Source organism: Bos mutus, chromosome 15 (genome assembly GCF_027580195.1).
Source record: "Bos mutus isolate GX-2022 chromosome 15, NWIPB_WYAK_1.1, whole genome shotgun sequence".
Classification (NCBI taxonomy): Eukaryota; Metazoa; Chordata; class Mammalia; order Artiodactyla; family Bovidae; genus Bos; species Bos mutus.
This window is the reverse complement of record NC_091631.1, coordinates 33977348-33990658: the sequence shown is the minus strand read 5'-3', so window position 1 is coordinate 33990658 and position 13311 is coordinate 33977348. Positions and strand designations below refer to the sequence as shown.

The window sequence follows — 13311 nt, the reverse complement described above, 5'->3', positions numbered from 1 at the left end:
GAGTGAAGTAAGCCAGAAAGAAAAACACCAATACAGTATACTAACGCATATACATGGAATTTAGAAAGATGGTAACAATAACCCTGTGTACGAGACAGCAAAAGAGACACTGTTGTATAGAACAGTCTTATGGACTCTGTGGGAGAGGGGGAGGGTGGGGAGATTTGGGAGAATGGCATTGAAACATATATAATATCATGTATGAAAGGAGTCGCCAGTCCAGGTTCGATGCACGATACTGGATGCTTGGGGCTGGTGCACTGGGACGACCCAGAGGGAGGGTATGGGGAGGGAGGATGGAGGAGGGTTCAGGATGGGGAACACAGGTATACTTGTGGCAGATTCATTTCGATATTTGGCAAAACTAATACAATATTGTAAAGTTTAAAAATAAAATAAAATTTAAAACTTTTGAAAAAAAAAAAAGAAAAAAGTTATATCAAATGTCACATTTTAAAGAGCAGAGGAGTGTAGAATATTCTGACATCAAATTAGATGGTAAATCATTGTATTTATAATGTAATGATATTCAGGCTTTGCCAAGCATAGACAATACATGTAGACATTACTACACCAAGTACTCACTGGAATATTTCCAACTTACAGAAAGCAACAGCCAGAGAAATTTGAAAACTCAATGGAATATCTTATTATGGCAGAAAGTCTTTACAAAAAAGAAAAAATTAAAGTGGGGCTGCAAGCAAAGCTTCCAAGTGGCTCATTTGTTAGCCAAACAAGGAAAGCCTTTTACCAATGATGAGTTGATAAAATTATGTTTGACTGGAACAACCAAAACAAATGTGTCTAGAGAAAATAAACTTGCTTAAAACAATTATCATTTTGGTGAGAACTGGTCCTTGAGGAATTGAAGACCTCGGGAGCAGTATCAGTACCAGTCAATTAAAAAGTAAAGCGACCCCTTCCTCGTGGCCATGTAGCTCTGTCTGGTCGGTCCCCCTCCTCCTCCGCCTAACACTCTTTCCCTCCTTCCCTCAGAGGATGTCCTCCTTCCAGCTCAACCTCAACCCGCTCAAGGAGCCTCTTGGCTTCATCAAAGTCCTCGAGTGGATTGCTTCTATCTTTGCTTTTGCTACCTGTGGAGGTTTTAAGGGCAAAACAGAAATTCAAGTGTCTTGTACTACAGGTCCTGAGAATAAAACGATTACAGCTGCTTTTGGTTATCCATTCAGGTTGAATGAAGCATCATTTCAGGCACCTCAAGGTGGAAATGTCTGTGGTGTAGATTGGAAAAATTGTGTCCTTATTGGAGATTACTCCTCTTCTGCGCAGTTCTATGTCACTTTTGCAGTCTTTGTCTTCCTGTACTGCATTGCTGCTCTTCTGCTGTATGTTGGTTACACGAACCTGTATCGTGATAGTCGAAAGCTTACCACGACTGACTTTGTAATTACTATTGTTGTGACTTTTTTTGTGGTTGGTGAGCACTTCAGCCTGGGCTAAAGCTCTTACAGACATTAAAGCAGCTACTGGTTCCAGTATTGTCCAGGAACTTAAGACTTGTAATGTTCAAGGAGTGATGTGCCAGTTTGTCTCTGTGACTAGTATGGGATCCCTAAACGTGTCTGTGATCTTTGGCTTTCTGAATATGATACTTTGGGGAGGAAATGCATGGTTTGTGTATAAGGAAACCAGCTTTCACAGTCCATCAAACACTTCTACTTCTCAAGGAGGTATTCCTCCTCCAACTGGAATATAATTGAAGGGAGAAGTACACTGTATGAAATAAATGTCTGTACTATGACCTGTTGCCAACACCTTGAGAAGCATTTTTTGTTTCTAATAAAAGTAATGGCTTTTTCAGTAAATTGGTGGGTTTAAAATTTTGCTGCTTTTTTACATAAAGCTTGTGCCTTTTCTAGGAATTTAAGATGTAAATGTATTCTCACATGTGAATTTGAAAATTCAGGGGCCTATTATGAGATGATACACATTTTTAAATGAACGGTAATTTCTTCACTAAGTTGTTTTCCTTCCAAAGTGTTTACACCTTAAGCCTTAACGTATATCTTCACTCAGAAAAGAGTTTTATTGTCATATCATAATAGGAAGAAAATCTCTTTTGGAATATTACACTACTGTAAGTTTGTACAGATCATATTCCTAAGATGTGTTTTTGTTTAAGAAAGTCTTGATTACATAAATCATATTTAGAAAAAACATTTAGTTAACAGTTCATATCTGAACACTGTTTATATGTTATGAAAAATGCTTAATTACAAATGCTGATGTATGTTTTATTTCTGTTTTTCTAAATGACCTACAGTACTTGGTAGGTGTACTAAAATTGATTGGGGAGTGGGGTTTAGAGACTTCTAATAGATGTATAGTTAATTTGGTAATTCTCTCGCATGAGGTGTAAGCTTCCATATGCTAGTTATTTAATAGATTTGCTACATAAGTAAAACATGGTTCACCTAGATAGTTTGATATGTATGGGCATTACTCCTAGTAATATTTGTTTGTTGTCTTTTGTTGCTTATGCTCCTTCCGTGCAGGCTGAGACCTAATCTCCTGCAAGTACAGTAAAATAATTTACCTATTTTTACAGACCCTATTCATAGGATAAAAAAAATTAAGATTGCCTTTTACTTTTGAAACATTTATATTCAACGAAGTTGCTGTCTTGAGTTTAGTATTGATATTGTGAAAATGAATGCAATTTGGATTTCACATTTCTTAATGTTTGTTCTTATTTCACAAATGGATAATTAAGGAATTATGCGTCATAAAGAAGGAACCTAAGTGAGCTATATTATGGGTGTGCTGTCTTTGCTCACACATTTGGGTAGCTTCTGGAATATAGGACTTATTCACGTTTTGCTTCTTAATCTTTCTGTTGTACAGGGCCAGATCTCCTCTTAGCCACTTGATTGTTTTTATGTGAAGCACATCTTACTATTGCCTTATTTTGGTTGCTTTTGTTCACAAGAATTGTTAATATGAGAATGTGTATCCACCTTAATAAAGAAGTTAAAATAAAAAAAAAAAAGTAAAGCGAGTGATTATGAGTGGTTTTCTGTGGCTTTTGATGAATTTACTGATGTTACTGGGACTGCTCATTTGTTGTTATTTATTCAGAGTTAATAATGAATTTAAACTGATTGAAGAATTAACATTCTCCCCCATTCTTCTTCTTTTATTTTATTTTTAAAAATTATTTGTTTTTTAATTGAAGGATAATTGCTTTACAGAATTTTGTTGTTTTCTTCCAAACCTCAATATGAATCAGCCATAGGTATATATATATCCCATCCCTTTTGAACCTCCCCCCATCTCCCTCCCCATCCCACCCCTCTAGGTTGATATAGAGCCCCTCTTTGAGTTTCCTGAGCCATACAGCAAATTCCCATTGGCTATCTATTTTACATATGGTAATGTAAGTTTACATGTTACTCTTTCCATACATCTCACCCTCTCTTCCCCTCTCCCCATGTCCATGTCTATTCTCTATGTCTGTTTCTCCATTGCTGCCCTGTAAATAAATTCTTCAGTACCATTTTTCTAGATTCCGTATATATATATTAGAATATGAAATTTATCCTTCTCTTTCTGACTTACTTCACTCTGTATAATAGGCTCTAGATTCATCCACTTCATTAGAACTGACTCAAAGGCATTCCTTTTTATGGCTAAATACTATTCCATTGTGTATATGTACCACAACTTTTTTATCCATTCATCTGTCGATGGACATCTAGGTTGCTTCCATGTTATAGCTATTGTAAATAGTGCTGCAATGAACAATGGGATACATGTGTCTTTTTGAATTTTGGTTTCTTCAGGGTATATGCCTAGGAGTGGGAGTGCTGGGTCATATGGTGGTTTTATTCCTAGTTTTTTTAAGGAATCTCCATACTGCCTTCCAAAGTGGCTGTGTCAGCTTACATTTCTACCAACAGTGCAAGAGCATTCCCTTTTCTCCACATCCTCTCCAGCATTTATTGTTTGTAGACTTTTTGATGATGGCCATTCTGACTGGTGTGAGGTCATATCTCATTGTAGTTTTGATTTGCATTTTCTCTAATAATGAGCAATGTTGAGCATCTTTTCATGTGTTTCTTAGCCATCTGTATGTCTTCTTTGGAGAAATGTCTGTTTAGGTCTTTTTCCCACTTTTTGATTGGATTGTTTGTTTTTCTGGTATTGAATTGTATGAGGTGCTTGTATATTTTGGAAATCAATAATTTGTCACTTGTTTCATTTGCTATTATTTTATGCCATTCTGAGGATTGTCTTTTCACCTTGCTTATCGTTTCCTTTGCTGTGCAAAAGCTTTTAAGTTTAATCAGATCCCACTTGTATACTTTTGTTTTTATTTCCATTACTCTAGGAGGTGGGTCCTAGAGGATCTTGCTTTGATTTATGTTATCGAGTGTTCTGCCTATGCTTTCCTCTAAGAGTTTTATAGTTTCTGGTCTTACATTTAGGTCTTTAATCCATTTTGAGTTTATCTTTGTGTATTGTGCTAGGAAGTGTTCTAATTTCATTCTTTTACATGTAGCTGTCCAGTTTTCCCAGCACCATTTATTAAAGAGGCTTTCTTTGCCCCATTGTATATTCTTGCCTCCTTTGTCAAAAATAAGGTACCCATAGGCACATGGGTTTATTTTTGGGCTTTATATGTTGTTCCATTGGTCTATATTTCTGTTTTTGTGCCAGTACCATACTCTCTTGATGACTGTAGCTTTGTAGTATAATCTGAAGTCAGGAAGGGTGATTCCTCCAGCTCCATTCTTTTTTCTCAAGACTGCTTTGGCTATTCAGGGTCTTTTGTGTTTCCATATTAATAGTGAAATTTTTTGTTCTAGTTCTGTGGAAAATGCCATTGGTAATTTGATAGAGATCACACTGAATCTGTAGATTGCATTTGGGAGTATAGTCTTTTTCACAATATTGATTCTTCCTACTCAGGAACATGGAATATCTCTCCACGTGTTTATGTCATCTTTGATTTCTTTCATTAGTGTCTTAAAATTTTCTGTGTACAGTTCTTTTGTCTCCTTAGGTAAGTTTATTCCTAGATATTTAATTCTTTTTGTTGCACTGGTGCATGGGATTGATGCCATAATTTCTCTTTCTGAGTTTTCATCATTACTATATAGAAATGCAAGTGATTTCTGTGTATTGATTTTGTATCCTGCAACTTTGCTAAATTCACTGATTAGCTTTAGTAATTTTCTGATACTGTCTTTAGGGTTTTCTATGTACAGTATCATGTCATCTGCAAACAGTGAGAGCTTTACTTCTTCTTTCCTGATCTGGATTCCTTTTACTTCTTTTTCTTTGATTGCTGTAGCTAGAACTTCCAGAACTATGTTGAATAATAGTGGTGAAACTGGACCCCTTGTCTTCTTCCTGATCGTAGGGGGAATGCTTTCAGTTTTTCACCATTGAGAATAATGTTTGCTGTAGGCTTATCATATATGGCCTTTACTATATTGAGGTAGGTTCTTTCTATGCTGATTTTCTGAAGAGTTTTAATCATAAATGGGTGCTAAATTTTGTTAAAGACTTTTTCTGCTTCTATTGAGATAATCATATGGTTTTTATTTTTCAGTTTGTTAATATGGTATATCACATTGATTGATTTGCATTCTTCAATAAGAATCTTTGCATTCTTGGAATAAACCCAACTTGATCATGGTGTATGAGCTTTTTGATGTGCTGCTGAATTCTGTTTGCTAAAATTTTGTTGAGGATTTTTGCATCTATGTTCATCAGTGATATTGGTCTGTAGTTTTCTTTTTTTGTATTGTCTTTGTCTGGTTTTAAAAATATGGAATGCTTCATGAATTTTCATGTCATCCTTGTGCAGTGGCCATGCTAATCTCTGTATCATTCCAATATTATTATATGCGCTGCCGAAGTGAGCACCCATTCTTATTTTTTAAAGTTTTCTTTTACTTTGAATTTGAGTTAATTACTTGCTTAATTAGCTATTCAGTGGTGGCAGTGGTTTAGTCTCTTAGTCATGTCTGACTCTTGTGACCCCATGGACTGTAGCCCACAGGGCATGATACTAAAAAAAAATAGAGAATTGAGATTCAAGGCATCTGAATTTTGTTTAAACATATGTAATAAAATATCTTTGAACCTTGCTTTCCTTAGCTATAAAATGAGGGACTCAGTCAGATAAGGTACTTGCTAAGAGTAAATGAGGTTCGTGACATTGTACAGGAGACAGGGATCAAGACCATTCCCATAGAAAAGAAATGCAAAAAAGCAAAATGGCTGTCTGGGGAGGCCTTACAAATAGCTATGGAAAGAAGAGAAGCGAAAAGCAAAGGAGAAAAGGAAAGATATAAACATCTGAATGCAGAGTTCCAAAGAATAGCCAGAAGAGATAAGAAAGCCTTCTTCAGCAATCAATGCAAAGAAATAGAGGAAAACAACAGAATGGGAAAGACTAGGGATCTCTTCAAGAAAATCAGAGATACCAAAGGAACATTTCATGCAAAGATGAGCTCGATAAAGTACAGAAATGGTATGGACCTAACAGAAGCAGAAGATATTAAGAAGAGATGGCAAGAATACACAAAAGAACTGTACAAAAAAGATCTTCATGACCCAGATAATCATGATGGTGTGATCATGACCTAGAGCCAGACATCCTGGAATGTGAAGTCAAGTGGGCCTTAGAAAGCATCACTACAAACAAAGCTAGTGGAGGTGATGGAATTCCAGTTGAGCTCTTTCAAATCCTGAAAGATGATGCTGTGAAAGTGCTGCACTCAATATGCCAGCAAATTTGGAAAACTCAGCAGTGGCCACAGGACTGGGAAAGGTCAGTTTTCATTCCCATCTCAAAGAAAGGCAATGCCAAAGAATGCTCAAACTACCGCACAATTGCACTCATCTCACACGCTAGTAAGTAATGCTCAAAACTGTCCAAGCCAAGCTTCAGCAATATGTGAACTGTGAACTTTCTGATGTTCAAGCTTTAGAAAAGACAGAGGAACCAGAGATCAAATTGCCAACATCCGCTGGATCATGGAAAAAGCAAGAGAGTTCCAGAAAAACATCTATTTCTGTTTATTGACTATGCCAAAGCCTTTGACTGTGTGGATCACAATAAACTGTGGAAAATTCTGAAAGAGATCGGAATACCAGACCACCTGATCTGCCTCTTGAGAAATTTGTATGCAGGTCAGGAAGCAACAGTTAGAACTGGACATGGAACAACAGACTGGTTCCAAATAGGAAAAGGAGTTCGTCAAGGCTGTATATTGTCACCCTGCTTATTTAACTTATATGCAGAGTACATCATGAGAAACGCTGGACTGGAAGAAACATAAGCTGGAATCAAGATTGCTGGGAGAAATCTCAATAACCTCAGATATGCAGATGACACCACCCTTATGGCAGAAAGTGAAGAGGAACTCAAAAGCCTCTTGATGAAAGTGAGAGAGGAGAGTGAAAAAAGTTGGTTTAAAGCTCAACATTCAGAAAACAAAGATCATGGCATCCGGTGCCACCACTTCATGGGAAATAGATGGGGAAACAGTGGAAACAGTGTCAGACTTTATTTTTCTGGGCTCCAAAATCACTGCAGATGGTGACTGCAGCATTGAAATTAAAAGACGCTTCCTCCTTGGAAGGAAAGTTATGACCAACCTAGATAGCATATTCAAAAGCAGAGACATTACTTTGCCAACAAAGGTTCGTCTAGTCAAGGCTATGGTTTTTCCCGTGGTCATGTATGGATGTGAGCGTTGGACTGTGAAGAAGACTCAGCACTGAAGAATTGATGCTTTTGAACAGTGGTGTTGGAGAAGACTCTTGAGAGTCCCTTGGACTGCAAGGAGATCCAACCAGGCCATTCTAAAGGAGATCAGCCCTGGGATTTCTTTGGAAGGAATGATGCTAAAGCTGAAATTCCAGTACTTTGGCCACCTCATGTGAAGAGTTGACTCATTGGAAAAGACTCTGATGCTGGGAGGCATTGGGGGCAGGAGGAGTAGGGGACGACAGAGGATGAGATGGCTGGATGGCATCACTGACTCAATGGATGTGAGTCTGGGTGAACTCCGGGAGTTGGCGATGGACAGGGAGGCCTGGCGTGCTGCAGTTCATGGGGTGGCAAAGAGTCAGACACGACTGAGCGACTGATCTGATCTGATCTGATCTGAAGAGTAAATACCTATATTTGGATCTACAATATGCTTAGTGCTATCATAAATGGTTTATATGTAATATTTACTCTTAAAAACACACCTACAATATAGACACTATTCTTACATGCATCATTTTACAGATGAGGAAAGAGGCATAGAGAATTTGATTTACTTTCCCATGGTCACCCTCCTAGTAAATGACAGAATATGATAAAAGCCCCTTTATGTAAAGTAATATTCCCTTATTTTAGCAATTTGTGGCTTTTCTTTTATAATTTTTATTGTTGAGTAAATTATAAAGTTCTGAAGGCAGTAATTGTGTTTTATGGTCTTTTGTATTTTCACATCAACAAACACAAATTTTTAAAATTGAAAAGCACTAGCCAAAACATAGGGGATTGATTCCCTGGGGATTCAGACAGTAAAGTATCTGCCTGCAATTCAGGAGACCTGGGTTTGATCCCTGGGTTGTGAAGGTCCCATGGACAAGGAAATGGCTATCCACTCCAGTATTCTTGCGTGGAGAATCCCATGGGCAGAGGAGCCTGCCAAGCTACAGTCCATTGGGTTGCAAAGAGTTGGACAAGACTGAACAAATAACACTTTTACTTTTCAGGCAAAACATAACAGTTGTCAATAAGGCCTATACTGGAGTAGATAGGATCCATTATAAGCCTTGAAGAAAAAAGCCTCATGACTGAAATTATGTTTGTGAAAATTTGAAATTACTTCAACAATGCTTACAGACTTGGAAAAAAACTCAGAGAGAAAATTGGAAATTCCAATCATTCTACCTGGGAAAAATAACCTGAGAAGAGTTGGCTGAGGATATTGGGTTATAAAGGAATAGTCATTGGAAGGACTGATACTGAAGCTGAAACTCCAATACTTTAGCCACCTGATGCAAAGAACTGACTCAGGAAAAGACCCTGATGCTAGGAAAGATTGAAGGCTGGAGGAGAAGGGGCCAACAGAGGCTAAGATGGTTGGATGGCATCACTGATTTGGTGGACATGAGTTTGAGTGAGGTCCAGGAGTTGGTGATGGACAGGGAAGCCTGGTGTGCTGCAGTCCATGGGGTCGCAAAGAGTTGGACACAACTGAGTGACTGAACTGAACTGAAAGGCATAGTTGCAGGGATTAGTGATACACTTTTCTCTGTCCATGCTAAATACCAACAAATTTAGGAGCCAATACTGCCTTTGGGCCATGCAAAATGAAGTGAATGAATGAGAAGTATTTTGACCTAAAGGGATTATAGACTTTTTTTTCCTATTAAATGGAGTTTGATTTGTCTTAAACATAATAAATGCCAAGAGAACTTCCTGTCTGCAAGTTAACATTTCAAAGAGTTTTGTACTGCTCCCAAAGTAAGTCACTTTGGTGCAAATTTACAGAGTAAATATGCCATGTGTTTTGCTCTGGAATGTATTCGCCACAGAGATGTCAAATGAGAAAAAAAATAAGTGCATAACAAGTAAGCAGAGGAATTTGATAGGTGTGATGATCAGTTCAGTTCAGTTGCTCAGTCATGTCCGATTCTTTGCAACCCCATGAACGCAGCACGCCAGGCCTCCCTGTCCATCACCAACTCCCAGAGTTGACCCAAACTCACGTCCATCGAATCAGTGATGCCATCCAGCCATCTCATCCTCTGGCGTCCCCTTCTCCTCCTGCCCCAAATCCCTCCCAGCATCAGTCTTTTCCAATGAGTCAACTCTTCACATGAGGTGGCCAAAGTACTGGAATTTCAGTTTTAGCATCATTCCTTCCAAAGAAATCCCAGGGTTGATCTCCTTCAGAATGGACTGGTTAGATCTCCTTGCAGTCCAAGGGACTCTCAAGAGTCTTCTCTAACACCACAGTTCAAAAGCATCAATTCTTCAGTGCTCAGGTTTCTTCACAGTCCAACTCTCACATCCATACATGACCACAGGCTATGGTTTAGCCTTGACTAGATGGACCTTTGTTGGCAAAGTAATGTCTCTGCTTTTGAATATGCTATCTAGGTTGGTCATAACTTTCCATCCAAGGAGTGAGCGTCTTTTAATTTCATGGCTGCAATCACCACCTGCAGTGATTTTGGACCCCCCCAAAATAAACTCTGGCACTGTTTCCACTGTTTCCCCAAATATTTCCCATGAAGTGATGGGACCAGATCCCATGATCTTAGTTTTCTGAATGTTGAGTTTTAAGCCAACTTTTTCACTCTCCTCTTTCACTTTCATCAAGAAGCTTTTTAGTTCCTCTTCACTTTCTGCCATAAGGGTGGTATCATCTGCATATCTGAGGTTATTGATATTTCTCCCAGCAGTCTTGATTCCGGCTTTTGTTTCTTCCAGCCCAGCGTTTCCCATGATGTACTCTGCATATAAGTTAAATAAGCAGGGTGACAATATACAGCCTTGACGTACTCCTTTTCCTATTTGGATCCAGTCTGTTGTTCCATGTCCAGTTCTAACTGTTGCTTCCTGACCTGCATATAGGTTTCTCAAGAGGCAGGTGTGAGATAGGACTAATCTATTTCTATATTGCTTTGTCTTCACTGTGCTTTTCAACAGCCCTTTCAATAGCTAGTTTTTGGCCTAGAGGAGATGTGAATAGATGCAGAGAGGAATCCAAACATGGAACTGATTGTTCCTCGCTTAATAAATTTAGTTATACCTCAAAATGCCTACAGAATGCAGTTCTGACACCCATAGCCTTGTGGAAGGTCCGACCAAGGGCATTCTTCACCTCACTATTTCTCAAGCTGTAGATGATGGGGTTCAACATGGGAGTTACAACCGTGTAGCACAGTGATAGCACTTTTTTGCTCTCAGGAGAATTATTGGACTTAGGCCGAAAGTAGGTGAGGCTTAAAGATACATAGAAGAGGGAGACAACAAGTAGGTGGGATGAGCAGGTAGAGAAGGCTTTATGCTTCCCCTTAGCCGATAGAATCTTCAGGATGGCAGCAGCAATGCGAGTGTAGGAACATAGGATCAGCAAGCAGGGAATCATGACAACCAGAATGGTTCCAATGATGGCATAGATCTCAAACAGCGCTGTGTCTGCACAGATCAGCCTCAGCACAGGAGGGCTGTCACAGAAGAAGTGGTTCACCTTGTTGATGCCACAGAATGGAAAGCTGAAGAGCCACGTGGTCTGCACAGTAGCCATGGGAATGCCTGGAAACCAGGAGACAGCTGCCAGTTTGGCACGTGTCCTTGGGTTCATGATGACTGGGTAGTGCAAGGGACTGCAGATGGCTACATAGCGGTCATAGGCCATGGTGGCCAGGAGGAAGCATTCAGAAACCCCAAAGAAGAAGAAGAAATACATCTGAGTGGCACAGCCAAGAAAGGAGATGGTTGTGTCCTGGGCAATCAGGGTCCCCAGCATCTTGGGCACAATGACTAGGTTGAAGCCAATCTCTAAGAAGGACAAGTTCCTGAGGAAGAAGTACATGGGGCTGTGCAGCATGGGGTCAGCCAAGGTAACCAGAATGATGAGGCTGTTTCCCAGCAGAGTGACCAGGTAGATGAATAGAAATGTCAGGAAAAGTAATGACTGTATTTCAGTAGGTAAGGAAGAGAAACTCATGAGGCTAAACTCATTAACTTTTGTCCAGTTTCCTTCAACCATTGATACAGGAATGAACCCCCAGCTGTGGTCACGGAGAGAGACTCTTGATTGGAAGAGTCAGATTCTAGATTTGTTGTTGGGATTCCTTTTAGTGTCAGGGAAAGAAGCACAATCAGGATCTCAGTTGTAAGAGAAAAGGTCTTGTGTTATCTGAGAATAAAGACACAAGGAAGAAAGACCAGAGCCTGGGTTCTGAAATGGGTGATGTCTCATCTTTCCCGTCTTACTCTTTATGATTCATTTCCCACTTTGTTACTGTGTTTGCTAAAACAATTTGGATCATATCCACACACACTCATTTTCTGATGCACACTTAATACCCTCACAGTGTGGTTAAGTGAGAGGGGTCCTGAGGCAATTAGGTGGAGTCAGATGGAGAAACAGTAGAAAATTTCTATTTATACCTATTATGTCTCCCCCTTCTTTAAAGATTCATGGTGTTTGACTTCTCCACCTATTACTAGAAATAATGCTAACTTTAAAAAAACATTTAAAAACATTTATTTATTTGGTTATTTGTTTCTTTTCATTTATTTGGCAGTTGTGGACCACTGGGTCTTGTTTTTTTATTTTTAAACAGCATGAGGGATGTGAGTTCACCACAGGTATACATGATCAGGATCTAACCTCTGGCTGCGTCCAGTGCACTAGTCCCAAGCATTGGGAGGGCAGATTTTTACTTTTCAATGCCATTCTCCCAAATCTTCCCACCCTCTCCCTCTCCCACAGAGTCACTGGACCACCAGGTCTCGTGAAGTCCCTTTCTAAATAATTACTTTTTTGTACATATTTAAGGACTGTAATCCTAAAACAACTTGAGAGGGTATATAAATAGAAAAACTCAACTGTTTTATCATGTTTTGTTTTGAGGTGACCCAAAGTAGTAGAAAAAGTGGCAAGGAGATGTAAAGAAAGGATGTAGCAGTTTTAATGCAAGTTTTCCCCCTTTTCAATGTACAAACAGTAGAGTACCTGATGTCATATAATGCTTATTCTTTCTTGTCTAATCAGATTATGAGTGACCCCTTTAGGATATTTCTCCTCAGTCTAGAAAAGTCATAATTGACAATTGATTGTCAGGACCCAGAATATCCACTGGCTTTCAAAATTAAAATCTGAGAGGAGTATTTTAGTATACCTAAGCAGATAGTGAGTGTGTCCAAGAGTTCCAACTACTTCTCTTTCTAGACTGGACAAATCAAAAAAAGAAAAAGAAAGATTCTCACAAAAATTCTGCAAAAATTATGAGGAACATTAGAGTCAATGTGCAAAGAAAAACTGTTTTAAGTAAACAACCTGGTTTATATGAATAAGAGATAGAGCCTTAAATGATATGAAAAAATTCAATGTATATTCTACTTCTTTTGAGGCACTGGTGATATGATGATTGATTGCCTCTTTTAACTTTAGAATCTAATGAAGGAGATATTCAAATAATCAATTATTAAATCACAATGAAGGGCATGATACAGGAAATACATGGTACCTTGGGTGGGATGTATGAGAAATAGGAGTACCTACTGCAGTCTATGAAGGGTTTTCTAGGCAA

The 13311-nt window shown here is 38.8% G+C and overlaps 1 protein-coding gene, 1 non-coding gene and 1 pseudogene across 2 annotated transcripts; 1 reads left to right on the top strand and 2 right to left on the bottom strand.

Moving 5' to 3' along the window:
• The first annotated feature begins 923 nt into the window (after window positions 1–923).
• Window positions 924–1826, top strand: LOC138990952 (synaptophysin-like protein 1 pseudogene; annotated as a pseudogene).
• A 3965-nt stretch (window positions 1827–5791) lies between these two features.
• LOC138991048 (U6 spliceosomal RNA) lies at window positions 5792–5895 on the bottom strand. The gene has a single exon (XR_011467096.1). It is a non-coding gene; the product is annotated as a U6 spliceosomal RNA (small nuclear RNA).
• Window positions 5896–10793: 4898 nt separating this feature from the next.
• Window positions 10794–11762, bottom strand: LOC102265189 (olfactory receptor 10A5-like). Its single transcript, XM_070383104.1, has one exon. The coding sequence runs from the start codon at window positions 11760–11762 to the stop codon at window positions 10794–10796; it is 969 nt and encodes a 322-aa protein (XP_070239205.1).
• Between the last annotated feature and the right edge of the window lie 1549 nt (window positions 11763–13311).